This window comes from Hyperolius riggenbachi, chromosome 5 (assembly GCF_040937935.1).
Source record: "Hyperolius riggenbachi isolate aHypRig1 chromosome 5, aHypRig1.pri, whole genome shotgun sequence".
NCBI classification, from domain to species: Eukaryota; Metazoa; Chordata; class Amphibia; order Anura; family Hyperoliidae; genus Hyperolius; species Hyperolius riggenbachi.
In genome coordinates, this window is record NC_090650.1 from 32,868,296 (window position 1) to 32,895,909 (window position 27,614).

Genomic DNA, 27,614 nt, shown 5'->3' on the forward strand with positions numbered 1-27,614 from the left:
CGTGCCTCGAAAATGAACTCTTTCAGGCAGCAAAATAAAAAAAAAGTAAATTGACCAGTTAGTAATATGCCTTGCACTGTACAGACACATTTTTATCTCATCATGTCACATGTCGCCTTGGATACACTGGGTTGGGGAGGAGGCGAGGTTAGGTGGCCACAGGGTTTAGGTTAGTTACTCCTGCGGCCAGAAATACTTCACTTTCAGTTATCCCTGGGGTCACAACGCTGCAAGCCCTGCTCTGTGTGTGTCATCACAGAGCAGAGTGGAGGGCAACAAGGGAGAGGCAGAGCTGGAAAAGGTGGGCGTTTTGCTGGATTGCCTCTCCTGCAAGGGATGCCCCTCCCACTCGAGATTGCCGACAAGCTGCATGTTGGCAATTGGGGGGGGGGGGGGGGGGGAGGTGACAGCGCAATGCAGTGGTGGCAAAGAGCAGACCATAGTGGACACAGAGGCATGTGATGGTCCAGGGAACATGCCTCTGTGTCCCATCTGCTTCTGTCTGTGCCACTTCGGGTACCCTTTAAGGTTTACCACCCACCAGGGGGCTCTGTGTGAGAGTAGGGAGGTCCTAGTGAAACATCAGGAAATATTATCGATATTTCACTATATGAATCTAGTAGTAGAATATTGATAACATTTACTGATATTCTACTACTGATGTTTCCTGCGCCCTTAAAACCTATTTGTTTCTGGTTATCACCACACCCAAATTAGCTTGTGTGGCACTTTAAAACTAGTGGTTAGTGTGGTGGAAAGAAACTAGATGTTATATGGGTGGAGTGTCTGACAGAAGGAGCAGAACCATTGGCAGAGGAGAGACAGCAGGATTATGTAGAGATTGTACAGTTATATGGCGTGAGATGGGGACACAGAGTAGATAGAGATGACCACCTTCCTTGTGTTGATGATATTGTTTTCCTTTTCAGACTGCTGCTGCTCACAGTGACAATCCCATGATGGAGACGTCTGCAGCCAGAGGGGTGAGATTCTGGGCAGCTGCCTTGTATTGGAATTGTGTAATTCTGCAGTACAGACATGTGAGGTTTCCCGTCTGCGATACAACATGGAATCACCTGACCAGAGACTGAAATCTCTCCTGGAGCTTTACCAGCAGTATAAGTTGGCCATACATTGAGACCGACCATTAGATAGATCCCACCCTGATCAGATCAGAGAGGCATCTATTGCCTTCCCACACTCTGCATACAAATTTACAAAGGACGCCACACTCTGGCTCAGCTTTGGAGCTGGCCCTGGCTATTCTAGATATTAAATATTGCAGCTGCCTCTGGCCCAGCAGTAGGGGTGATCCTATTCTGGCTGATTCTCCCCCCCCCCCCCCCTCAATGAAGAATAATGCAGCTGCCTCTAACTTGGCACTGGGTGGGAGCTATCTCATGGGAAGGAGGAAATTCAGCCTGACTTCTGATATTTATCAGGTGCAGCAGGTGCCCGAGTTGTCTCTCGCCAATAATAATGGGCCTCTATGGCGGCGCCCCCCAATTTTTTTGCTTTTTTGTGGTGACGGTTAAGGTTAGGTGTGGGGTAGGAAGGGTTAAGGTTAGGCGTTGGTGTTTCCGGGGATGCTTAGGTGTGTATAGGGGAGGGGGTTGGTTAACGTTAGGCAGGGGGGGGGGGGGAGGGGTTGTTTAAGGTTTGGCATCGGTTGTGGGAGGGTTCAGTGTGAGAATAGGCTTAGGTTTAGCTATAGAAAAATATCGGTATTTAATATTGATATTTTACCATTGTTTTTAAACTTTAGTAGTAAAATATCAGTAAACTTACCATTATTCTACTAGCTAAACCAGGCCCGGATTTACATCACAGGTGCCTATAGGCACAGATATCCTGGCACCTTCGTCCTCCAGAAACCCACAAACCCCCGCTGAACCGCACCGCAAGTGTGCTGGCTGACGCAGCTGTGACTTCTCCCTTACCAGTCATAGGTAGCTACAGGTGTCCCTTAGCATTAGATAGCCAGCTAGTGGTGCCCCGACTGAAGGGAGATCTTGTCAGTGGAATGCCGAGAACCAAGTGACCAAGTGACTAAACTCTCATTTAAGCATAGGGAAGGAGGGAGCTGCTAAGGGAGGGGATTGAGCTGCCCCTCCATCATCAGGCGCCTGTAGGCGCGTGCCTACAGTGCCTTATGGTAAATCTGGCCCTGAGCTAAACTTACCAATATTCTACTAATATTCTTCTAATAACTTAATGGGCGCCCAAATTTCCTGTTGCCCTTTTTAGACTTAACCATCTTAGGCTAATGACACTCAGATCCAGATATTCTCTCTGCTGTCTGTACCACATGGAGTCTGCTCAGTATAGGTAGTAAGGGATCTCCATGTTACCCCATTGGCTTTAAATGTTTTGGAATGAGCACTGTACATTAAACCGTTCTAGTTGCGGCACCCTTTCCTCCCAGCACATTGGATCAAACCGGCTCTATTTAAATCCTGTGTACACAATACAGCTATGAGCAGAACAGCTGCAGGGGAGGAGTGTCAGCTGTCACCCGCGGGCTGAACAGGAGGTTCTGTGGCCAGCGATACTCCAGGTAGCAGGAAGATGGCGGACGATCTTCTGGTTTAGTCACATTACACTTTTCTTTCCATGCAGACTATTGGTGAGCTCTTCCAGGCGCTGTATGAAATGGGCTTTGAGGAGTCACAGGTCCAAGCTGCAGTCAGGGCTGGATGCCTCGTGGTTCAGGAGGCTGCAGAATGGTGAGTACAGGGAGGGGACACTTCATAGTTTATAGGACACAGGAATTAGGTGTCATAGCTCTCTGGCCAAAAATGCAGAAGTTAGAATCGGCACTGCTAGCTGTCCGGAGATTCTTTCACTCAGTAGTTTTTGTGGACGTTTCTGTCCATTCTTACGTACTGCTCCTTTAGTCAGTGAGATGCTGGATTACGGATTTATAGTGATAGTCATGTCTAGGAGAACTCATGGAGAAGCATGTGGTCAGTTTGGTCAGGTGATAGATATGTAAGTCTCTGATTTGCTGGTCATAATCATGTGCTAAAGCAGGATGTGATCTCAGCAAATCATTGACAGAGGTGCCTGGCTCTTCTACTGACCACATATGCTATTGCTCCGTTGTTATTGCCTGATGAAGCGGGATCAAACCTGTGAAACAAGCTGCATATTTGAAGTTCATAAATAAAATATATTGACTGTCTTTACTACAGTCGTTGTGTGTCTACTTGGAGGAGGTAAGTCCACCACTACCTCCATTTACCAAGAATTTGGTTTTTAAGCTCATTTAGCTTCCTTTATCCTTTTGGCGCCTCGGTTCTCCTGCATAATATTGAGTCCACCCTGGGTGGAGGGTTGAACCCCCTTTTTCTCATCTACAGAGAGCGACTTCTTATTCCTGAGTGGGGTCAGGAAAATCTCCCCACCTGCCTTTACAGTGGTTGCCTAATGGTAACCCTGGTTTGTGAGTATTAATATTTACTCTATCTAGTAACCATTTACCAGTACATATTACACTATTGGGGCTCTTGGTGTTCCTTGTTTTTATCAGCAAATCAGAGCTTTGCAAATCTATCAGCTGATCACACGCTTCTCCATGAGTTCTCCTAGACTTGACCATCACTACAGGATCTCTCCAATTGATGCATTAACTTTATTGATAGTTAAAGTGGTCTGAAACTCAGCATTTCTTCTTTGCTCTAAAATATTATGTACAGTATAAAATCTGCTACCACAAAAAAAAGTAGCAGAATAGCATTCAAACCGTTACAACAGGTAACAGAATTTTTTTTTTTTTTCTTCATTGGAAAGCTTGCTGCCTCACCCAAAGAAGTGATAACATTGTCTTTGGTTTATATTTCTTTGTCTGATACAATTAGTATACATTTCTTGCTTTGGTGAAAATGAGCTCTTTCTGCTGTAGAAGCAGGAAGCTGAGAAATGATCACTAGATACATTATAATCTATAATTACAGCAGGTATGCAATAAAATGCAATGGCAGCTTTCAGAGCAGATAAACTGTACTTTGGGAATATGCAATTTGCAAACAGATATTACTATCACAAATATAATAACTGTATGGGTAATAAAAAGTAGGAACTGACATTTTTATTGAATGTTATGTCCGAGTTTTATCCTACTTTAAAATCACAAACAATTGCACTAACAATTGGTTGGAGATTAAAATGCTTGTTGGCTCTCAGCCACACTTTGACTGGTCTGCTACGGACCAGTGAAAGGGTGGCTTAAGGCCACACTCTGATTGGCCTCATGTGTTGGCCTATTAATACTGCAAATCAAACTCCTTATTCTGACCTGGGATGCTGCTCAGATTTCCACTTCGACTTGAGCAGAACGTCGATTATGGGCTGGAAGGAAGTGTCAGTTCTTCTTCGTCTCTGCCCATACTTGGCTCTGCCCCTGCACTCCCTGCTTATCGTTTCTGACGTCAGTATCGCACACAGCGCTTCTCCCCTGCGCGCTTGTGATAATTGAAGTCAGAACGACAGAGTATATTAGTACACTATCATTCTGACTTCAATTATGACAAGCCCACACACAGCGCTGCTCCCCTGTGCGGTACTGACATCGGTAACTATAAGTGGCGAGTGCAGGGGGCGGAGCTAATGACGGGCAAAGAGGAGGAGGTACGGACAATTCCTCCTAGCCCAATAAAGTCTCGGGTAGAGGGGGAGCTGGAAGGGGAGGAGGATCGTGCTGTGACATGTTACAGCAGAATAAAAAGTAAAATGTAACTGGTATATTGTTCAAAACCCCGTTCAGGGGTACTTTAAGTGGTCAGTTTTTTCCCCCACCCATCTGTGATATTATGTAGAATTTATTACCGGAGAGGGCCCTCAGCTGGGTGGGACACAGATTGGAGGGTGTAACTCCCTGACCAAGGTGTGGTAGGTTTGTCCAGCAGTGTGATGTGGTAAGTGACTGATGCGGTAACATGGAATCTTCTATGTGACAGGATCCTGCAGGGGGGGCAGCAGCGAGGAACCCTCCGCACACAGATGGAAACAGACACTGGAGCTGGAGCCGTGACTGCCTTCAATCCCCCCCAAGGTGGAGGAAGTGCAGCAGCCAATCAGTGGCCACAGGAGGCTCTGCCTGAAGGTTTGTGTTGGGAGTGTGGCTGCAGTGAAATGTGTACATTGGTCCAGGTTCAGTGTCATCAGTACAGATGGTTAATGAGATGCTAATAATGCCTTCTTGTATGCAGATTTAATGCAAATTGTATGCAGTTTAAAATTGTACCATATCCGATGCATTACTTGGTTGAATTCCAAGCTACGCACAGTTTCCAGCAACACATACCTGAACTGACGCATGACAGGAGCAGACCCCCCTGGTAGGATTATTTCTGGATTTTAGGGTCTTTTCAGCATGTTTTGGACTCTAAAATCAGGAAAAAAAAATCATGCTGCCAGAAAGCCAGCAGCAGCCCCAGCACTTACACACCTCCCTGGGCTCTAGCCCTGCAATTTTCCCTCCATCCTCCAGGTGGCGCTGTAACTCTGTGGTGAGATCACTGACTGCAATCGATTCTCACCAGAGTGATTCAGAGTAGTGATGGGAATTCCGGCTCTTCACAGAGAATCGGCTCTTCTGAATCGGCTCCCATTAAAGAGCCGGCTCTTACGGCTCTGAATCGGCTCTTAATTAAATATCACTAGACACCACTCAGAATCGGATTAAAAGCCCCGCCCCCGTCTCCATGCCAACTCCAGACTACTTCTCTGACTGAGGCAATCCCTCCTGCTACTGCTCTGCTCCGCCCCAAACACTCCTACAAGCTGCAAGAGGAGGACTACATCTCCCAGCATGCCTCAGCGCCCTTTATTACGGAGCAAAGCAGAGCTAAAAGGGGCGGCTGAGGCATCGGCTCTTCTCAGAGTGAGCATCGGCTCCTCTGATTCACTTCAAAGAGCCGGCTCTTAGAGTCGGCTCATTCGCGAACGACCCATCACTAATTCAGAGCCTCGGAGGACAGGAAGGAGAATGGCCACCGACGTCCTGATCCCTCGGGAGGAGAGTAACAGCGCCCGCTGCGCGCTATACTCTGCATAGACCTCCCAGAGCGTAGCTCGGCTTACCGCCAGGGAGGTTGAAGCTTGCCTGTGATCACTCTTTGTTGCTCTATGTATGCAAATGAGGAATTTAAATTACAGTAGAATGCAGCTATGGCTGTCCTGAAAATTAAAATAGAAGACAAAACTCTTTCTGGCTGTGCAGAGAAGCATAACATTTAATTATTTCCTTTTTTATTGGGAGCTGAATGAACCAGATTTTACCTCACACCGACATGCCTGGTGGGCACAAGTCCGACTTAAGATTTAACACCTTAGATTAAAAATAAAAATACCAGAAGGATTGCGGGGAACACCTGGCCAGAGAAGGTTTGTGGAGAAGGGCACATGGCCAGAGAAGGATTGTGGATAGAGATGTCAGCTGTAATGACTTTTCCTCTAAATGGGACAACTTTCCCATTTCCTCAACTTTCCTCAAACTTTCATAGTTCCCTGCGACAGAGCGGCGCATATGTGACGTCACGAGGCGCCCGGGGGAGCAGCATGCACAATGGACTTGGCTGTCACTTGACCAAGGTGATCCGCCGGTCAGGGGACGCTGTACACAGACATGCTTGAGGCGGGGAGGTCGGTATCGGCCACCGCAGATGACTTTGATCAAGCATGTGTACAGGCCTTAAAGGAGTTATCAGGCAAGCTTTAAGAAAATAAGCGCTACTTACCGGGGGCTTCCTCCAGCTCCAAGCTCCCAGCACATCCCTTGCCGCAGCTCTCCCTTCAGCCGTTCGCCACAGGTCCGTCCCGGTCCCCGGCGATGACGTCAGAGCGACCTCCAGGTCGCTCTGTACTGCGCCTGCATGATCAGCGCTGTCAATCACCGCCACGTGGGCCGGAGCGGACTTCACAGGCGCAGAACTACTGGAGGTCGCTCTGACCTCATCGCCGGGGACCGGGACGGACCTGCGGCGAACGGCTGAAGGGAGAGCTGCGGCGAGGGATGTACTGGGAGCTTGGAGCTGGAGGAAGGCCCCAGTAAGTAGCGCTTATTTTCTTAAAGTTTGCCTGATAACTCCTTTAAGTTTTCTACTAGGAGATCAATTTTTCATCTTCTGTTTAAAATAACTTTTCAGCTCTCTGCAATTGAAAAGGTACCAAAAAGTAGGTGAAAAAGTTCTGTCAAAATAATCCTGAATAATTTCATGTTTGCTGGCTGTTTTCTTTTTTTTTTGACAAGGAGTGAAAATATCACCAAGGAGATAAAGTGAATTGAATAAGGGCCATTGTTGATTTTTGTTTCGTTTTATTTTTCTGCAGCCTCACCAACCTCCCCAGAGCGAGAGTCACACCCCCTGACGAGCACGCGTCATCCCAATCAGAGGAGGGAGTACGAGAAGCGACAGAATGCCAACCTGGCGCAGGTGGTGAAGGAGGAGCGACAGGCAAAGAAAAAGGTATGGAGGGAGTCAGATTTAGGCCAGAAACCCACTAGGAGCGATTTTTCTGAGCGCTTTGTAATTTGAAAAGCTCTTGTTAATGTAATGCTATGGGTGTGATCCCACTAGACGAGCGATGTGATTTTATAAAAATCACCCATAGCATTGCATTAGCAAGAGCTTTTTCAAATCACTAGTGCTTAGAAGGCGCTCCTAGTGGGTTTCTGGCCGTAGGGCTTATTTACACTGGGAGACACGGCACCTGTGCTGCTGCGAAGCTGAATCGCTATAACCGTGCCACGCCTGGCTATAGTGTATCAGATGCGTGACACCTGCTGTTGCTGGAATAGGCAGCGTTTTCCAGTGCGGGGAAACGATGTGAATTCTGCTGAAGTGCTAACTGATCCTTATTGTGGGGGCTATCATTCTTCATAGTCTCTAGATCATGTGATTGCTGCTTCCTGTATTCATTGTGCTGTATCGTTTGATCATGTGACAGTGCATTTTTGAACAATAAAGAAGCACATTTTGGCACTGACGGCATGCTGCGGACCTCACTCTGTAAACATTCTGCTGTATATTGTGGTCACCGGGGGTCTGCTCCTAATAATATTCCTCTGACACTGAGGTGTGAGCCAATACTGAGTATCATGTGACTGATCACCTGTCTATGCTCTTTGTGAAGGAACGGGACCTGGTTCTACGCCGTATTGCTGAGGATCGCCAGATAAGGCACCATAAGGAGCCGGCCGTCTCATCTGCAGCGTCCAGTGACAGTCCGAGCAGCCAGAGTCATGTGACCTCTCACAGCCAGTGTGCTCTCATGGTGAGTGTGACTCTTAAAGGATACCTGAAGTGACGTGACATGAGATAGACATGGCAATATACAGTGCCTAGCATACAAATAAGTTATAACTATGCTGTGTACCTTTTTGTTTTTCTTTCTCTGCCTGAAAGAGTTAAATATCAGATATGTAAGTGGCTGCCTCAGTCCTGACTCAGACAGGAAGTGACTACAGTGTGACCCTCAGTGATAAGAAATTCCAACTATAAAACACTTTGCTAGCAGAAAATGGCTTCTGACAGCAGGAAAGAGATAAAAAGGGTCAATAGTTCATAGATTTTAGCTCTGGCATACTTCACTGAATGTGTCAATGAGCATTACAATAAACAAGTTCAAACTTAAAAAGTAGGTTTAAACATAAAATAAAACTGTGGAATATCTGAAGTCATTTTTAGGAGAAGGAAAATTGACACAATCGTTTATTTCATTAGTTTATTTTCGCTTTGGGTGTCCTTAATAGTGTGAAGGAGAAGATCTTTCAAAGGTGCTCAAACTCTGATCTGCGAGTCATTTCTGTATCTGGAACCAGGTTTGTCAGTACATGTGCCAGGTGTACATAGTCACAGGCCAAAGCTAAGATTTTGATTGGTCGAAGCGATAGTCCCTGATTGTTTTGTCTCAAAATCTTAATCTATAGATGCCCCACCCAGACCCTCCCAACCCCCAAAGTCACTGGCCACCCCTTTAGTGGTCTATGGGGTTGGATCACTGTCCCCTGATTTCTTTTGTTTCCTCCTACCAGAACTTCACAGAAATCTCCTGCAGCATGTTGCCTTTCATGCATCTCCTCCCTTCCCTCTGCATAGAACAGAACATATTCAATTGGGAGTGAAACAGCGTTTTTGTACAGCAGTCAATCCTTTGAAGATAGTTTTGGGCATAAAATATTGCAAGTGTGTGTGTGTAGGTTAAGTTTAGTCAATCCCATTATTGCATAGAGACCCAATTCCTTAAGGGGCCCATACACTCAGCCGAATTTCTGGCCAACCGATCGATCCCGATCGATTGATCGTTTGCAAATCGGTTGGCCAATCGACCGATCGATGGCCGATTTCGATGGATTTCCAGCGAACTGGCAGGGTGGAAAATTTAGGTCAATCTGATGAGATTGCTTATCAGTTTGCTTTGGCCTTAATGGAAATCTGATGGCAAAAAATGCCATCAGATCGAATTTCAATAGATTTAAAACTGAAATCTATTGGAATTCTATCCTAGTAAAAAATGTTCTAAAAACGCATCAGATAGATCATTAGATGCATTTCTTATCTATCTGCTGCCAATCTGACGAGTGTATGGGCACCTTAAGTCGGTAGAAGACAATCTGGTCAGAGCGCATACTGCCTGTTATATCCATGCTGTCCAGTATTTGCTTATAGACTGTTCACTGCTGACTGCTCTGATCTGTGCAGGGGAAGGGGAATAACACCAGACAGTAATCTGACACCTAATCTGCAGAGGGAATGGAAAAATGTCAGTCTCAATAATGTAGCTGGCTGGTGGTGGTGGAACTACTGTATCTTCCTTTTTGGAAATTCCGTTATATTCTGAGCTGAGTGAGGCCTGGCAGGTGTTGTAAACACTAGTTAAGCCTGCCTCTCAGCTCTGCCAACAGAACTTTGTTTATACCGAGAGACATACTTGCTGAGTGTCAGGCTTGTCTGGCTACTTGATATAATACTTTAAGCTCATATGACTGACCTACAACCCAGCCCTAAAGCTGGGTCTACACGTGCTGATGTATCTTATCAATCGAGCCGCTGATGCGGCTCGATTGATAAGATCCGACAGGTCCGATCTCGCTGCAGCCGATTCCCCGCGAGCAGACAATAGCAGGGAATCGAGCGGAAGATAAGCGGGGCGAGCGGGTGTCAAATCCGACGCACGCAAGAGCGGGGACGTGCAAGAGTCGATCCGGCGGCTAATCGAGCCGCTGGATCGCTCCGTGTAGATGGAGCATAACACTTGCGTACACTCCTGCCTAACAACAAACTACACAACCCTGCAGGTAGATGTAGCATACAACCTGGCACATAGCATTCACCAAACACAGCAAGGTAATCCAGATTTAATCTGCAGCAAGACAAGGCACTTGGTGTGAGCGCAATCTCCGCTACAAGCCCAGCATAGGCTATCATGGGTGAAGACTGAGGGCGCTCACCTTATATTAGAACTAACCAAGGAAAAGTAACGGAATCCAAAACAACCAATCACTCTGCGGCGTGTCAGCAAGTCAGGCAACACACCGGTACGCATGCTGCTATTGTTTACAGCGGCGGGGCATGTACTGAAGACGCGTCCGCCGTCTGGCCAATAAGAAAGGAGCGCCATGCGCTCCGCTGACATCAGAGCTTCGCCGAGACCCAGAGGCCTAAGCGTGGGTTTCGGCGTTCCGCCGCCAAATGCGGTTAGGTTTTACACTGAGATTGTCACAGGTGTATTGTCTGTTATTGATTATCCTGGGTTGCCCGAGGCATTAGAAACAGCCACAGGTCAGAATGGGTGTCAGGGTCTGAAGACATAGTACTAACAGAGACACTGGCACCAGAAAAGGATTAAAACAAAATTGGGCCCTAGACAAGATAGCTGATTTTGCCCACTGTGGATGGTCATCTGGCTTTTTTTAGTTAGATTTGGTTGGGGCTAGCATCCACCAGGCCCCTAGACTTTCTCCAGGCCCTAGGCAACTGCCTAATGCCAACTGGCGTCGGGAAAGTGGCAGCCCCAGGACCGCGTAACGCCAAAATGCATCAAGTCCCAGGGCGGGGTTTTGTAGAGCATCGTGCGCACCGATGCGCTCTGCTCCGTCATCAATCTACCAGCGGTGATCGCCGCTATCAGACTGTTAGGAGGGAGGGGAAAATAAATAAACAAATTTTATTTAAAAAAAAAAAAAAAAAAAAGAAGAAGAAATTAATAGAAAAACAAAACCCTGCACCAGCGATCAGAGCTGTTGGTGGGCAGAAAAGAGGGGGGGGGGGGGGGGATTCATTTGTGTGCTAAGTTGTATTACGTGTAAGCCTGTGGTCCTTAAAGAGGAACTCCAGTGAAAATAATATAATTAGAAAGTGCTTCATTTTTACAATAATTATGTATAAATGATTTAGTCAGTGTTTGCCCATTGTAAAATCTTTTAAATCCCTGATTTACATTCTGACATTTATCACAAGTTGTTACTGCTGGCAGGTGATGTCACTGGAAGGAGATGCTGCTTGCTTTATTGGCAGTTGGAAACAGCTGTGAACAGCTATTTCCCACAATACAACGAGGTTCACAGACAGGAAACTGTCAGGACCGTGGTCCTCAGATTCCTGTGGGTGGGGTTTCACCACAATATCAGCCATTTAGAGCCCCCTGATGATCAGTTTGTGAAAAGGAATAGATTCCTCATGGGAAAGGGGGTATCAGCTACTGATCGGGATGAAGTTCAATTCTTGGTCACAGTTTCTCTTTAAGTGGTTAATCCTTTCAAATCCTATGTCAGAATATGTCCGACATTTGCCTTTTTTCTTCTATAGGTGTAATGGTGGACACAGTCCAATATAGGAAAAAGTGTCCGCCGCTAGATGGCGCTATTGCCAGTAAAATTGGCACTGCGTCCTCTTCAGACCACTCTGCCTGTATACTTGCAGATTGACCAAGAGACACATCTCTCACTGATCGAATCTGATCAGAGAGAGATCTGTTGGCTGCCCATACACCGCACGCCGATTCACAATCAATTTTAGCATAAAAACTTTCAGGAATCGGCCGTGTAATCCACCTCGGTTATTTCGGCTTTATTTGCCAAGTATAAGAGGAGTTGGCGCATCGGGAATTTACTTTTGGTTCATGCGTAGGCTTGGCAATAGTGCAATTAAAACAGACATGAGCAAAAGATTCAATAATGCCGGTGATAAAACAATAGTAATAATCATAGCCGTGTCGGCAGCAGTAATAAAGATATGGTGGTTTACAGAGGCGTCTGAGCCTGCTAAGAGCTCGTAATCACTTACTCCTGTTAATTGCCTGTAGAAGCGGGTGGAATACCTGCAAAACGCATTGCACTGGTTTGTGGAGCATACAATAAAATTTGCCTGAATTAGATAAATTGATTCTTCAATAGGGGAGACAAGTCCATCACTACCTCCAATTTTTAAACTGTTTTTAGTGCATTTTAATCTTACTGGCACCTCTGTGGTATCCTATTGCCTATAAGATATGGGGGTAGGTTGGGAGGTGATCTTGAGTTCAGGAGAAGGGCAGTTTGGGGAAAGAAGCTGTTCCTGTGCCTGGCAGTTTTGGTGTGGATGGATTTGTACCGGCGGCCTGATGGTAGAAGATTGAGGTAGCGGTTACTGAGGTGGGAGGGGTTGTTTGTGAACCTTTTGGCCCTGGTTCTCAGTCTAGAGGTGTGAAGGAGGTCCAGTGATGACGAAGATGTTTCACTGGGTCTCTCTGTGCGCCCCCACTGGGTCTCTGTGTGTCCCCTCTGGGTCTCTGTGTGCCCCCTCTGGGTCTCTGTGTGTCCCCTCTGGGTCTCTGTGTGTCCCCACTGGGTCTCTGTGTGCCCCCACTGGGTCTCTGTGTGCCCCCACTGGGTCTCTGTGTGCCCCCACTGGGTCTCTCTGTGTGCCCCCACTGGGTCTCTCTGTGTGCCCCCACTGGGTCTCTCTGTGTGCCCCCACTGGGTCTCTCTGTGTGCCCCCACTGGGTCTCTCTGTGTGCCCCCACTGGGTCTCTCTGTGTGCCCCCACTGGGTCTCTCTGTGTGCCCCCACTGGGTCTCTCTGTGTGCCCCCACTGGGTCTCTCTGTGTGCCCCCACTGGGTCTCTCTGTGTGCCCCCACTGGGTCTCTCTGTGTGCCCCCTCTGGGTCTCTGTGTGCCCCCACTGGGTCTCTCTGTGTGCCCCCACTGGGTCTCTGTGTGTCCCCTCTGGGTCTCTGTGTGTCCCCTCTGGGTCTCTGTGTGTCCCCACTGGGTCTCTGTGTGTCCCCACTGGGTCTCTGTGTGCCCCCACTGGGTCTCTGTGTGCCCCCACTGGGTCTCTGTGTGCCCCCACTGGGTCTCTCTGTGTGCCCCCACTGGGTCTCTCTGTGTGCCCCCACTGGGTCTCTGTGTGCCCCCACTGGGTCTCTGTGTGCCCCCACTGGGTCTCTGTGTGTCCCCTCTGGGTCTCTGTGTGCCCCCTCTGGGTCTCTGTGTGCCCCCACTGGGTCTCTCTGTGTGCCCCCACTGGGTCTCTCTGTGTGCCCCCACTGGGTCTCTCTGTGTGCCCCCACTGGGTCTCTCTGTGTGCCCCCACTGGGTCTCTCTGTGTGCCCCCACTGGGTCTCTCTGTGTGCCCCCACTGGGTCTCTCTGTGTGCCCCCACTGGGTCTCTCTGTGTGCCCCCACTGGGTCTCTGTGTGCCCCCACTGGGTCTCTGTGTGCCCCCACTGGGTCTCTGTGTGCCCCCACTGGGTCTCTCTGTGTGCCCCCACTGGGTCTCTCTGTGTGCCCCCACTGGGTCTCTCTGTGTGCCCCCACTGGGTCTCTCTGTGTGCCCCCACTGGGTCTCTCTGTGTGCCCCCACTGGGTCTCTCTGTGTGCCCCCACTGGGTCTCTCTGTGTGCCCCCACTGGGTCTCTCTGTGTGCCCCCACTGGGTCTCTCTGTGTGCCCCCACTGGGTCTCTCTGTGTGCCCCCACTGGGTCTCTCTGTGTGCCCCCACTGGGTCTCTCTGTGTGCCCCCACTGGGTCTCTCTGTGTGCCCCCACTGGGTCTCTCTGTGTGCCCCCTCTGGGTCTCTGTGTGCCCCCTCTGGGTCTCTGTGTGCCCCCTCTGGGTCTCTGTGTGCCCCCTCTGGGTCTCTGTGTGCCCCCTCTGGGTCTCTGTGTGCCCCCTCTGGGTCTCTGTGTGCCCCCTCTGGGTCTCTGTGTGCCCCCTCTGGGTCTCTGTGTGCCCCCTCTGGGTCTCTGTGTGCCCCCTCTGGGTCTCTGTGTGCCCCCTCTGGGTCTCTGTGTGCCCCCTCTGGGTCTCTGTGTGCCCCCTCTGGGTCTCTTTCTGTGCCCCCTCTGTCCCCCAGGCTGCGACAGTGCTAGACATACCTTCCAGTCCAACGATGCCCGTCTATCCACTTCACCTCCTGTAGGCTCTAATGTATGGCATACTTCCTGTATGTCATGTGACATACAGGAACCAGTAAGTATGCCGCGCACAAGAGCCAGCAGACAACAATAGAGGACGGACATCTCTGGACTCTTGTCGGAAGGTGTGTCCAACACTGCCGATGCTGCGGGCCACACACGCTGGGACTTGGGGGAAGTTTGAAGTCGCTTCTTCAAACTTCCCCATGCGGAAATTACGTTATTACGGAAATCGACACTTTGTCAATTCCGAAATCGTGATCTTGGTGATCATGATTTCAGTTTAAATTCAATTTATCACTCAGGCCTATTCCACATTTTTTAAGTTGTTGCAGGAACAGCCTTTGCTGAGCTTTGCTTCTGGGTTTTGATGGTTTTCTACCTCATCTCAGGACATTGGTAATGGTAGTACCTAGGAATGGAACGTTTTGTACCCTTGTGACTTCAGTGTCTTCTATGGAGACTGGGTTGAGTGTGGGGGAATTCCTTCTGAAGACTACGGTCAGTTTTTGCTGCATCCAGAACAAGCTTGTTACCCTATTATTTTAGACCATACCAATTTCCTGGCTGTCCTGATTATCCTCGGACTCTCAAGATGCCTTTACTTCAGACAATGTATGGGCAGATCAACCAAGAGACAGATCTGTCTGATCGAATATGATTGGAGAGAGATCTGTTACCTGCCTGTAAACCGCAAGCTGATTCCCGATCGATTTCAGTTTGACGCCACATCTGTCTCCTCGCAGGCCCCCTCCACCCCATGTATGTGCAGGTATGCTTTACTTGTCATTGTCCACCACTGGCTCTGTGCTCTGTCCACATACACTGGCCCCACTTGGTTGCCGGCATATACGTGGGCGTGTGTCACGTCCACATGGGGCACGTGTATGTGAGCGGAGCATGCATGCAGCCGCGGACACTGACAGCTAAACTATACTGCACTGGGCACCGTGGGTGGAGGGCGTGGGGGTGCACATTTTAGATTGGGAGGCATGCCGTTACCGCCATGCACCCAATCAAGCATGTCGGCCCTACATCTTGCAGCATGTCCGAACGATACATGACGCCAATTTCAACCTGAAATTGGTCACACTGTCAATCGGGCCTGCTCTTGGTGGCACAGGTTTTTTTTTTAATTTATTTATTTTTAACTTTCTCCATCTGATTAGAATAATTGAATCAAATGGACAGTCGGTCGCCAAGTCGCCTGATGTATGATCACCTTTATACATTTAGCCATAGACCCTGAACAAGCATGCAGATCAGATGTTTATGCTGCCCCATCTACACCATACAATTTCACACGCGATCGATCAAATAAGTTTGGATCGAATTCAAATGGATCTATTAAATCCGACATGTCCGATCGGGATTCGATCGGTAGTGTGGTCAATTTTGCATTGATAACTATGCAAAATTGACCACACTACCAATCGAATTCCGATTGGACATGTCGGATTTAATCGATCCAATCGAATTCGATCGATGACATGTGGAATTGTATGGTGTAGATGGGGCATTAGAGTCCGTCCGTATATCATATGGATTCTCTCTTCTTCTGTTCCAGGTGCGGCTACCCACAGGACAATCTCTACGACTGTCATTTCCTGCGGACTCCCCTCTGAGCTGCGTCTGTGATCACCTCAAAACGCTGCATCCGTCTCTCTCTCCTTACAGCTTATTGCAGACCTTCCCCACCAGGCACTTCACTGAAGAGGACCTGCCGCGCAGCCTGCATGAGCTGGGCCTGACGCCCAATGCCACCCTCTGCGTCCGCCCCAGAGAGCAGCCGGCAGCCATCCCGGAACTCCCCTCACCCCCTCAGGAAATGTCCCCCGAGGAGCTTCCAGATATGGATTGTAGTGTGGATGATCTGATGTTGCATGGGGACCGCTTATTGCCCATCTTGTCCTCGCCCGCCCAGTCTATATCTCATAACGTCCACATGAGGGAGGAGCCTGCACAGCACAGCTGGGGTGAGAGTTCTGAGGACAGCAGTGGTGCATTATGGGCAATAGGCAGATGTGCCAGGGGGAGGGGTTAAACCTCTGCCCTAACATCTCTCTGCTCTGCACAGGTCGCGGTCACCGACTTGATAACGAAGAAGCAGGGGGCGCTGTAGAGCCGCAGAGGGACATACCACCAGGTAATATCATGTGTTCTCCTACACTACCAGCCCTGACGGTTTCCACTGGCGATAATATTATTGGTGTATATATTGTCGGTGTTGTGAAAGTATAATCCTGATTCCTGCTGCATCCGCAGCCTTGCTGCTTTTCCCGCAGTGTATAAAGGTGCATGTATGTGTGCATTTATACATGACCTGTCTTGTGTCACAGTGCCCATCTTTCTTCCGAATCCACCGCTCTTCATTATCACTATTGTCAAAGGAATTTAGGGTTAATCCTAGAAGAACTTGTAGATTCCAAATGCCAGATGTTGTGTTTATTTTACTTGCGTGGAATTCTGATACCAGTTTTACTTTAGCTCAACTAATACCAGAATTAAAGAATCTATTGTCTGCGTTAATTGTTATAGTCCCGATGACATCTCCCTTGGGAGTAGTCTTTGGCTGCTGTCATCTGACCTGTGTAGACCAATCATCTGAGCACATCGTATGCTACTGTCCGCATTCCTTTCTATGGTTCCACCTATCTGCAGTAGTCCCCTGTACTATCATAATGTTGGTTTCATTCTTTGCCCGCGGCTCCCTGTTTGCCCGCGGTTCCGTTTGCACACATTTCCCTGTTTGCACACGTTTCCTTCTGCAGACATCTTCAGTTTCTGTATGATGTCATCATATAGGTATTTCCTGTAAAGATAAAATACTCTGACCAGTAATCAGCTCAAATAAATGTTACACAGTGCCTGTTTTAGCTTCATAGTAAATTAATGTATAATTCTTATAGCTATAGCATTATAAAGGTAAAAACTTCCACATTATACACACCGCGGGCGTGATGTGCGTGTGACATCAGACGCGCCATGCCGGCAGCATGTATAGGGCTAATGGAGAGCGGTGGACTCGGAAGACGGATGGGCACTGTGACACAAGACAGGTTATGCATCTTTACACACTGCAGGAACAGCGCCGGGGGTTTTGTCGCTTTTCCGAATGTCACTCCTCATTACTGCCACGCGCCCAATCGACCATGAAGGCCCGACATCTTGCAGCATGTCCGAATGAGATGCTTAGCCTGAAATTGGTTGCAACCTCGATCGGACGTGCACTTGGAAGTACAGATTTTCATCCAAATTGATAATAGAATAGGATGGTCTATCAGCCGCCAAGTGGCTAGATCAGGCATGGGCAAACTTGGCCCTCCAGCTGTCACGGAACTACAAGTCCCACAATGCATTTGCCTTTATGAGTCATGACTGTGGCTGTCAGACTCCTGCAATGCATTGTGGGACGTGTAGTTCCTTAACAGCTGGAGGGCCAAGTTTGCCCATGCCTGGGCTAGATGTATGCCATCCTTATCTCTACCTCAGAGGAGCTGCCTTCTCCGCGGTGTCCGGCATCTTTTTGAATTGCCACTGCAAGTGCCTGTATCATGTGACACCGGTGCATGTAGTGACATTAGTTTATGTGCTATAGCCATGTGGCACAGACTCTCGTGGTGACACCGGACACAGGAGGAGGTGAGGATTTGCGTTGACATGACAGGTGAACATGCAACATTCAACATGGGCACACGGGGGGGGGAGCATTTACTTGGGAAGGGGAGACTGGCCGGGCGCCTGCTAGGTCTGTCTGTCATGGGAAAATCGAACACTTTACCGACTCGCACCCAATCGAGCTCTTGAGATTTTTCAGCATGCCCGATCCATTGTCTTGACTGATTTAGACCAGAAATGGATTGAAATGGTCGTTTGGGCGGCCAGATATCAATGCCAAAAATGTCAAAAATCAAGTAATGGATGGTCTTCCTCAAACACACAAAGCAATTTCCCGTCAGATCTATGTGTCGAATCAATAATTTCCTCCATGCCCAATGTGCTCCCGATTGTGAGGATCGGATCGAACTTCATATCAGTACTGCACGAAATTGATTAGGTTCTCGATCGGGAGCCGATTGGAAATGGATTGATTTGACCCGTCAAGTTGACGGTAAATTACATCGTAAGTACCAGGCATAATACCCGGTACACACCATGCAATTTCCCTTCAGATAGATGAGTCGAATTGATAATTTCTTAGTTTCGATTGTTCTTCTGATTGATTTTCCAATCACTTCTGTACAAAATCTATTGGAAATTCGATTGGAAACCTGATTGGACCTGTGGGAAATGATCTATTATTAATTATGGTGTGTATCGGGCAATACATTTTATTGTATCTTGAGTTATTGAGTCTAATTGACTAAACTCTTGTATAAGGTATGAATATCTGATTCTGATCCCAGCCCGAGTATTCTTGGCAACCCCAGTCACCCACTTGTTAAAGCGGACCTGAACTCAGAACTTCCTCTCTGCTCTAAATGATATGCAACAGCATAATAACATTTAAGGAAAAACATTTCTATGTTACAACTGATACAAATCCTGCAATAGATTTGCAACGTCCTACTTACATGGAAGCAGACATAGGGTTAACATCCTGTGTTTACAAATTAGCTGCTCTGCCGAGGCAGCCAGATTCCTGAGCTTGACACAGCAGAGATATCAAATTGCACTTGCGATTAGGGAGAATTAGACAAGCTAAACTCTCTAAATGCACACAGGGTGCATTTCTCTGTTTTTCCTTCTGTCCTGTGCAAGAGTTCAGGTCCACTTTAAGAAAGCAGCGCACCAGACAGAGGACATTCAGTACTATCACTGTTTAAGTCATGTGCACAAACGCCAGGCTAAATATAATAAAGGCAGGGCCACTAGATAGGATTGATTCTATAGAAATTCACCTACACACAAGGCTGCTACAAAAGATTCCCTGCTTTATGTACACAGCTCAAGCTGTTATCTGAGGAGTTATGGGACCTTATCTGCCATTCTGCAAATACTCCATAGTATGGAGTCCATACACACCCACCATGGAATATGACAAGCTGCAGGCACACATTGTAGCAAGGATGGAGCAGAGGCGCCAATAACAGGGTAACCGGGTAAAACGGCTAAAAACCGTTTAAAAGAGGATGTAGTGGTGTGCTTACCTCCCCAGTAAGTAGACGCCGAATTGGTTGATTTAATAGTCAACAGAGGCCCTTGTGCTACACTGACCAGTGCTAGGTATTGCTCCCATTATATGCCTGATGAAGTGGGTTTGGTCCTTCAAAACGCGTTGCATTGTGGAGTGTATAAATAAATGTCATTGACTATTAAATCAACCAATTCGGTGTCTACTTACTGGGGGGTTAAAGAGGAACTCCAGTGAAAATAATGTAATAAAAAAAAAAGTGCTTCATTTTTACAATAATTATGTATGAATGATTTAGGCAGTGTTTGCCCATTGTAAAATCTTTTAAATCCCTGATTTACATTCTGACATTTATTACATGGTGACATTTTTACTGCTGGCAGGTGATGTAGCTGCTGCATGTTTTTTTTTGGCAGTTGGAAACCGCTGTAAACAGCTATTTCCCACAATGCAACAAGGTTCACAGACCGGAAACTGCCAGGAGTACCACGGTCCTCAGAGTTTCTTGTGGGAGGGGTTTCACCACAATATCAGTCATACAGCGCCACCTGATGGTCTGTTTTTGAAAAGGAATAGATTGCTCTGGAAAAAGGGGGTATCAGCTACAAATTGGAATAAAGTTAAATTCTTGGTCGGAGTTTCTCTTTAAGTCCACCACTACCTTCTCATTTTTTTAAGTGGTTTTTAACGGTTTTATCCTGTTATTGGTCCCTCTGTTCCATCCTTGCTACATTGACAAGTCCACCCTCGGTGGTGTTACTCCTTGTCTCCTCTCTACAGAGAGCGGCTTCTTAACCTGAGTGGGGTCAGGTCCTAATGCACCCCACCCGCCTGTACGGTGGTTGCCTTTAAGGTAACCCTGACTTGTGAGTATAACGGCACACATTTTGTCTTTCTCCGTAATCTGGTTATACTACATAATGCACTATATTGGCTCTCGGTGTCTCTTTCTGTTTTCCTTCTACAAGTGCAGGTGCACGTTGCCCAGAATAGAGTCTATAGCTACTTACTTAGCTAAGAGGACAGTGACCATCTCAGGTGACAGTCTAGCATGTATAGGTGTCTTAGTGGAGGTTTTCTCTGCGAAAAGAATAACATTATTTTAGTGAAATCTTTTAGTAAGGCCCCTTTCACATAACTGTCAGGTGGTGAATTGACCATCTGTCAGCTGCTCTTCTGTTCCGGCCGGGTGCTTGTTAGCGCCGGGTACATACTATATATGGAAAACTCCAGATTAACAAGCGTCAAGTAGCCACATCCCCCTGGAGGCAGAATATGGGTGGGTTACAGGTGTCACAACCATTAGACGCTTGCTATTACCTTCTATGACTCTGAAAGGGTCTTTACTGCGCAAATGCGGAAGCCCTGACCATACTGAGAACTCCCTCTGCCCTGTACTCTTAATATCCAGAATTTCATGTTTTGGAAAGCAGGCAAGTGTTTATACTTTCCAATCCCAGCTGAGGCAGCCAGTCTGCACATGGAATAGATAAAAGCGCATGTGACCTTTCCTACAGAACAAAATGTTCACTGTACTCATCAGAATTATGGTCTTAAAAGATAATTACATCTTTAATCCAAAATATAAAATACATAAAAAATTAATTGATCTCTCGCTACATTAACATAGCACCTTCCCCTTTAAACATCAGAATACCACACATACAAATCCCTCATTCAGATTCACTGCAGTGAGTAATCGCGTAGAAAATGAAAAAAAAAGGGGATCCCAGCACAAGACCAAAAAACGTCCATATACTATATGCACAAAATCACCAAAAAATGTATTGATATTTGAGGCAATTATTATGTCCGTATCCAAAAATCAAAAGTGGATGTTACCACTGCACATGTCACTATTGCATATACTTCTGTATTCCTCTATACGTGTACTATTCCCTCCTCGTGGGCATCAGTCTTCCTCCAGAGCCGTTGCCTCAATCTGCCGCTCGTATTGGCCAGTTGAACGAGCGCAGAGAGGATATCAGACGAGGTGTAGTACGGGGCTGGTCCTTCTGCTCGGCAGCTGCCGTTCGGTCCAGGCGCACCCTCCGGGAATAGGACCTTGCACTCACACGCTGAGTTCGGCTGCTTCCAGCGACGTCACTGATGCGATTTGTGTAGGACGCTAAGTTAGGGATCCCCTTTTTTTCCATTTTTTACGTGATTACTCACTGCAGTGAATCTGAATGAGTGATTTGCATGTGTGGTATTCTGATGTTTAAAGGGGAAGGTGCTATGTTAATGTAGCGAGAGATCAATTAATTTTTTATGTATTTTGTATTTTATATTTTGGATTAAAGGGACACTTAAGTAAAACAAAAAAAATGAATTTTACTCACCCGGGGCTTCCAATAGCCCCCTGCAGCTGTCCGGTGCGCTTGCCGTCTCCCTCCGATCCTCCTGGCCCCGCCGACAGCCACTTCCTGTTTCGGTGACAGGATCTGACAGGCTGGGGATGCGAGTGATTCTTCACGTTCCTGGCCACAATAGCGCCATCTATGCTGCTATAGCATATATCATATACCATATAGCAGCATAGAGGGTGCTAATGTGTCTGGGAACGCGAAGAATCACTCACGTCCCCAGCCTGTCAGCTCCTGTCACCGAAACAGAGAGTGGCTGCCGGCGGGGCCAGGAGGATCGGAGGGAGACGGTGAGGGCACCGGACAGCTGCAGGGGGCTATTGGAAGCCCTGGGTGAGTAAAACTCATTTTTTTTTTGTTTGACTTAAGTGTCCCTTTAAAGGTGTAATTATCTTTTAGCGCTGTGGACTTATATTGTATATTTATAAACTGTGGGCAAAGGAGGATTTGCCTGGTCCATACAGCTGCTGATATATCCAAAAGGTGCAGGTATCTATTTACATATAACCAGAATTATGGTCTTAAAGAGAACTAGAGATGAAGCACCCTCTTGTATTTTACCTTATAAATCAGTGGGAACATGACAGTAAACAGCTAATCTGCTCTTTGTTTCATTGTTCTCTGTTTAATATGACCGTTATCACCTCTGATGAGAATCACCGACTGAGCACTCAGTCTAGCTTTGCTACGGAAAGATTATAGCTGAGTCTGTCTTCTCTGGTGTCTTTTCAAGCCTAAGCCTGGCCTCTTGTGGCTCTGCTATAATGACTCGGCAATAATCATTCCCAGCAAAGCCAGACTAATGCTTCATACACACTTGAGATAAAAGTCTTTGGAAAAGGCAAGATCACAGACCAATTTTACCCCCTTCCATGTAGTATGAGAGCCATACTCTACACAGTCTATTCTATTAAGCTGCACTCCCCATCAGACAGAAATCTTTGCAAGATGCTGCACACAAAGATGCCCGTACACATTCAAAAGATCAGTATCTGCAAAAGATCCATTCCTGCAAAATGCATTCATAGTCTATGAGATCTGCAGATCATCATACACACCTTGTTTAACAGACATTCATCTGCATATCTGGCAATCATCTGCAGATCTGAAAATCCATCCTGGTGGATCTGATCTGCAGATGATTGTCTTAAACAAGGTGTGTGCAGCATCCTGCAAAGATTTTATTTGATGGGGAGTGCAGCTCCATAGAATAGACTGTGTAGAGTATGGCTCTCATACTACATGGAAGGGGGTAAAATTGGTCTGTGATCTTGCCTTTTCCAAAGACTTTTATCTCAAGTGTGTATGAAGCATAAATCCTCAATCCGGGATTCTTATCACAGCTGAAACAGACACTTTTAGCAGTGAGGATGAAACGAAGAGCATGGTAAGTGTTTTCTCTAATGTTCTTACTGATATATATGGTAAAATACACAAGGGTGCTTCGTCTCTGGTTCCCATTAAGAGAGAACTCCAGCATCCAGGCTTCTACTGAAACAATGGTTAAAGTGAAGGAGGTTTACGCATTGCAGGAGCCTTGCAGATTCTTACAGTGGCCACCAAAAGGGAGTCTGACATGAGATTTTGAAAAAAAAAAAAAAACTCACCTAAGAAGAGGGAAGGCTCTGGGTCCTATAGAGCCTTCCCATTCCTGTCCTGTTCCTGTCGTTCCTGCGCTGGCTCCCCCATTAGCAGTGTCTGACTTCTCTCTCTGCGGTTGCCCGAGGCTTCGGACGTCTTCTGGAGCCCAAGTGCTCCCGAAGACAGGCCACTCCGTGCTGCGCATGCGCGAGAGAGCGTGCTTGCACATGCGCAGTACGGGGCAACCCGTCTTCGGGAGCTCTTGGGTACCTCTCCTTAGGTGCGTATCTGGGGTTTTTTGTTTAGTTTTTTTTTTTTTTTAAATCTCACTTCAGACTAAATTAAGAGTCCTTAATGACACTACGACTAACTGATGACAACTATCGGAAATATTGGGCTGCAGCCCTTGCTGTTAATAGGAACTCCAGGTGTAAGACCTATGGAAGTTGCCATATTTATTTCCTATATAAAAATATGGCTTTCAATCAACCACACTGTAGTTGATTGCCCCAGTAAAGTCGATCCCTTAATAGCGTGATAGAAAATCGAGTAATGTATGGCTACCTTTGCACTTGAAGCAAAAGAATAGTGATTTAGGGCAGAGCCACACTGATGAGTGCTTTGTGATCTGTTTGAGCTTCGTTTGTGTTTTGTAAAATGTACTCCCCAGGAAATTCAGTGGCAGGGCTAATCAGTAAACAAGTGTAAAATAAACATTCTGAGAGAAAACAGTAACACATTATATACACTACTAAATTTTTACATCTAATACATTATGAAAACAAATGAACTATTTAAATAAATTTAAATAAACAGAAGAGAGAGAGATAAATAAAATTTGTTGGTTTAAGGAGACACTGCAGTGAACTAAAAAATGATGATGATTTGTATGCGTAGTACAGCTAAGAAATAAAACATTAGGAGCAGAGACATAGGTCTAATATTGTTTCCAGTACATGAAGAGTTAAACTCCAGTTGTTATCTATGTAACCCCCGCCCGCTTCGATCGCCTCCGGCGATCTTTGATCAGGAAATCCCGTTCAAAGAACGGGATTTCCTGAAGGGCTTACCCCGTCGCCATGGCGATGGGGCGAGATGACGTCACCGACGTCATGGACGTCCCGATCCACCCCTCAGCGCTGCCTGGCACTGATTGGCCAGGCAGCTTACGGGGTCTGGGGGGGGGGGGGGGGCGGCACGGTGCGGCGATCCAGCGTGGAGCGGCGGCGATCGGAATGCACACGCAGCTAGCAAAGTGCTGGTTGCAAAAAAAAATTAAGCAAACCGGCCCAGCAGGGCCTGAGAAATCCTCCTGCGCGGCATAGCCCGAGCTCAGCTCGGGCTTACCGCCAGGAAGGTTGTTTTTCTTTTTAACATGCATAGAAAATAAGGTAGTCATTAAAAACAAATAGCCAAATTTGTCCTGCAAAAAGCAATAATATTGATCATTTAGTTGTGAAAAGTATTGATAAGGTTATTGCCAAAGTAATCAGAGCTGATCTGTGAAAATGACCATGGTAGGGAAGTGGTTAAAATCACAGCTAAAATTGATAGCCGTGATTTTTCAAAATGCGATTTTAATGAGTCAATGGGAGTGCGTCTTTCAAAATGCAAAGGCAGTGCGGACGGATCACGCTTAGTGGTGTGTCTGGCAGCCCTGCTGATCTATGTGGCTGCAGTAGTGTCTGAATCACACCAGAAACAAGCATGCAGCTAATCTTGTCAGATCTGACAATAATGCCAGAAACTCCTGATCTGCTGCATGCTTGTTCAGGGTCTATGGCTAAAAGTATTAGAGGCAAAGGATCAGCAGGACTGCCAGGCAACTGGTATTGCTTAAAAGGGAATAAATATGGCAGCCTCCATATACCTCTCACCTCGGGATCACTCTAAGGATCAGATAGCAGTCAGTGTGACAGATGGGGAATTTTGATGGAAATCTTATACGGGGCAGATACCTTTCCACACTTCAGAGACCATAAAGCAGGTGTAGGGAGCCAGATGTGGCTCTTTTGATGGCTGCATCTGGCTCACAGACAAATCAGTAGGGGTTGATTCACTAAGCTACACTGCTCAAGCAGCGCAGCTTAGTGTGGCAGTGCAAATAAAATTTTCAAAGTAGGCACACTACTGCTGTAGCATGCACTACTAACTTACTCGCTACACCAAAACGAATGGCTGCTCCAATTGTTCCACTTTGGACCCTGTCAGGTCCAGTGACTTTGTAGGATGAGATCCCCGCACTTTGATTGGCCCTATAGGGTGCCTGTCACTTGACAGGCAGCCTATTGGGCCAAAGTGTGGGTATCTCATCCTACAAAGTGAATCAACCCTCAAGTCAGCTAGCTAATTGTACAAGCCGTTTGTCTGTATTTCTCCTCTCTGGGTCTCGAGGGATATTTCTGATGTTGCTGAAACCCAAAAGAAGCTGAAGACGTGTCTGACACTTCCACTGCCCGGCGGATCACCTGTATACACATCACCATGGCAACATGGCCCTCTGCTGCGCATGCGCACTGTCCCAGTTTGAAACATACTGTATGGCTCTCACAGAATTACATTTTAACCTCTTGACGACCAGCTAACGCCGATTGGCGTAAACTGGTCGTCTACGGGTTACCATGGAAACGGCCGCTCGATCGAGCGGCCTTTCCATGTCAGTTCACGGAGGGTGTCTCCGTGAACAGCCGGAGAGCCGCCGCTCGCGGCTCGCCGGCAATATGTAAACAGGCGGGGAAGAAATGATGTTTACATCATACGGCGCTGCTGCACAGCAGCGCCGTAAGGCAGATCGGCGATCCCCGGCCTCTGATTGGCCGGGGATCGCCGCATTCTCATTCGCCGGCATCTGTTGTAGGCGGCGCAGGACGGGAGGAAGGGAAATGCCGGAGGGGGACGGAGGCGGAAAATGGCTGCGGAGGGGGGCTTTGAGGAGCCCCCCGCCGAACGAACAGAGCCGGCAGCGATCAGACCCCCCCCCAGCAGGACATCCCCCTAGTGGGGAAAAAGGGGGGTAGTCTGATCGCTCTGGCTCACTCCTGATCGGTGCTGCGGGCTGGAGAGCCCAAGCCGCACCGATCATTGCAGGAAGCCCTGGTCGGCAAGTGGTTAAAATATGTGGAGTTTATGGCTCTATCAGCCAAAAAGATTCCTGACCCCTGCTATAGAGGTATGCTTTGTGTTACAGGCGACCGCCATGCCTTACTGGCATTTCGGGATCTAGGCTCTCCATCACACCACTGGCCATCTAACGGACTCCGCCTCAGGTAAGTGTGACATCAGCAGAGGTGACCTGCCTAGATAAGAGGACCTGTCTACTGCTGCGTAATGACTGACCATTAGGCTGAAGATGATTGTGTGAATGTTTCAGATCTGCGGACGAGAATAACGAGGCATCGCCACCAGGATCCGCTCCATCACCGCCACGTCCACCACATGTTTTGGCTAGAGCGGCAGCTGAGATGCGACAGGAGGTGACAGAGAGGCCCCCACCACCAAAAATTACCAGAGTGACGCCCATCTCCTCCCTCAGGAACCTCGCACTGCCCAAAGCACTGGCTGTTATCACTGGTATGTTATGATTATTCACCAGCTCCCCACTTCTCCTTGTTTATCATTCTCCCTCCTTAATACAGCATTGCATTGCATGTCACTGCCATGGGCGGTGCTACACTGGGGCATGCTGTGGCACTGCAAACCCCCCCTCCTGGAATCAGTATGCCCCACCCTGTTCAGTAACATACAGTTAACGGTTTTCAGGCTCCTGCAGCATACATTGAACAGGATATGGTTTGTAAAAAAAAAAAAACTCTATGTCAGCTGGAGTCTATGTAGGTGTTAAGCAAACCAAGGGTCTTATCTATTTGCCATAAATACCTCACAGTCCTTGCAAGATCCCTTGTAATTAATGTATCTTAATGACACTGAGGGCCCTTTTCCACTAGCAATCACTAGCACTTGTGCTAAACTCTAGGGATTGCGATTCAGCAAGTCCCTAATTTTTTCCTACGATTGCGATCACGATTTTGCAATGTATTGCATAGCAAAATCGCAATAAAAATCGCTCAGAGGCAGGGACGTAACTAGAAATCACTGCCCCCCCCCCCCCCCCCCCCTGCAAAAATTTGGATGGG

At 47.4% G+C, this 27,614-nt stretch overlaps 1 protein-coding gene across 1 annotated transcript in view; it reads left to right on the forward strand.

Moving 5' to 3' along the window:
* LOC137518099 (uncharacterized) overlaps nucleotides 1-27,614 on the forward strand; it is a 67,146-nt gene that overhangs the window by 2,377 nt on the left and 37,155 nt on the right. Inside the window, exons 2-10 of the mRNA XM_068235418.1 lie at nucleotides 930-983; nucleotides 2,620-2,726; nucleotides 4,959-5,104; nucleotides 7,333-7,469; nucleotides 8,137-8,277; nucleotides 15,968-16,376; nucleotides 16,478-16,546; nucleotides 26,669-26,747; nucleotides 26,852-27,051. Coding sequence (XP_068091519.1) covers nucleotides 957-983; nucleotides 2,620-2,726; nucleotides 4,959-5,104; nucleotides 7,333-7,469; nucleotides 8,137-8,277; nucleotides 15,968-16,376; nucleotides 16,478-16,546; nucleotides 26,669-26,747; nucleotides 26,852-27,051 — 1,315 coding nt within the window. The 5' untranslated portion in view covers nucleotides 930-956. The remainder of the gene's footprint in view (nucleotides 1-929; nucleotides 984-2,619; nucleotides 2,727-4,958; nucleotides 5,105-7,332; nucleotides 7,470-8,136; nucleotides 8,278-15,967; nucleotides 16,377-16,477; nucleotides 16,547-26,668; nucleotides 26,748-26,851; nucleotides 27,052-27,614) is intronic.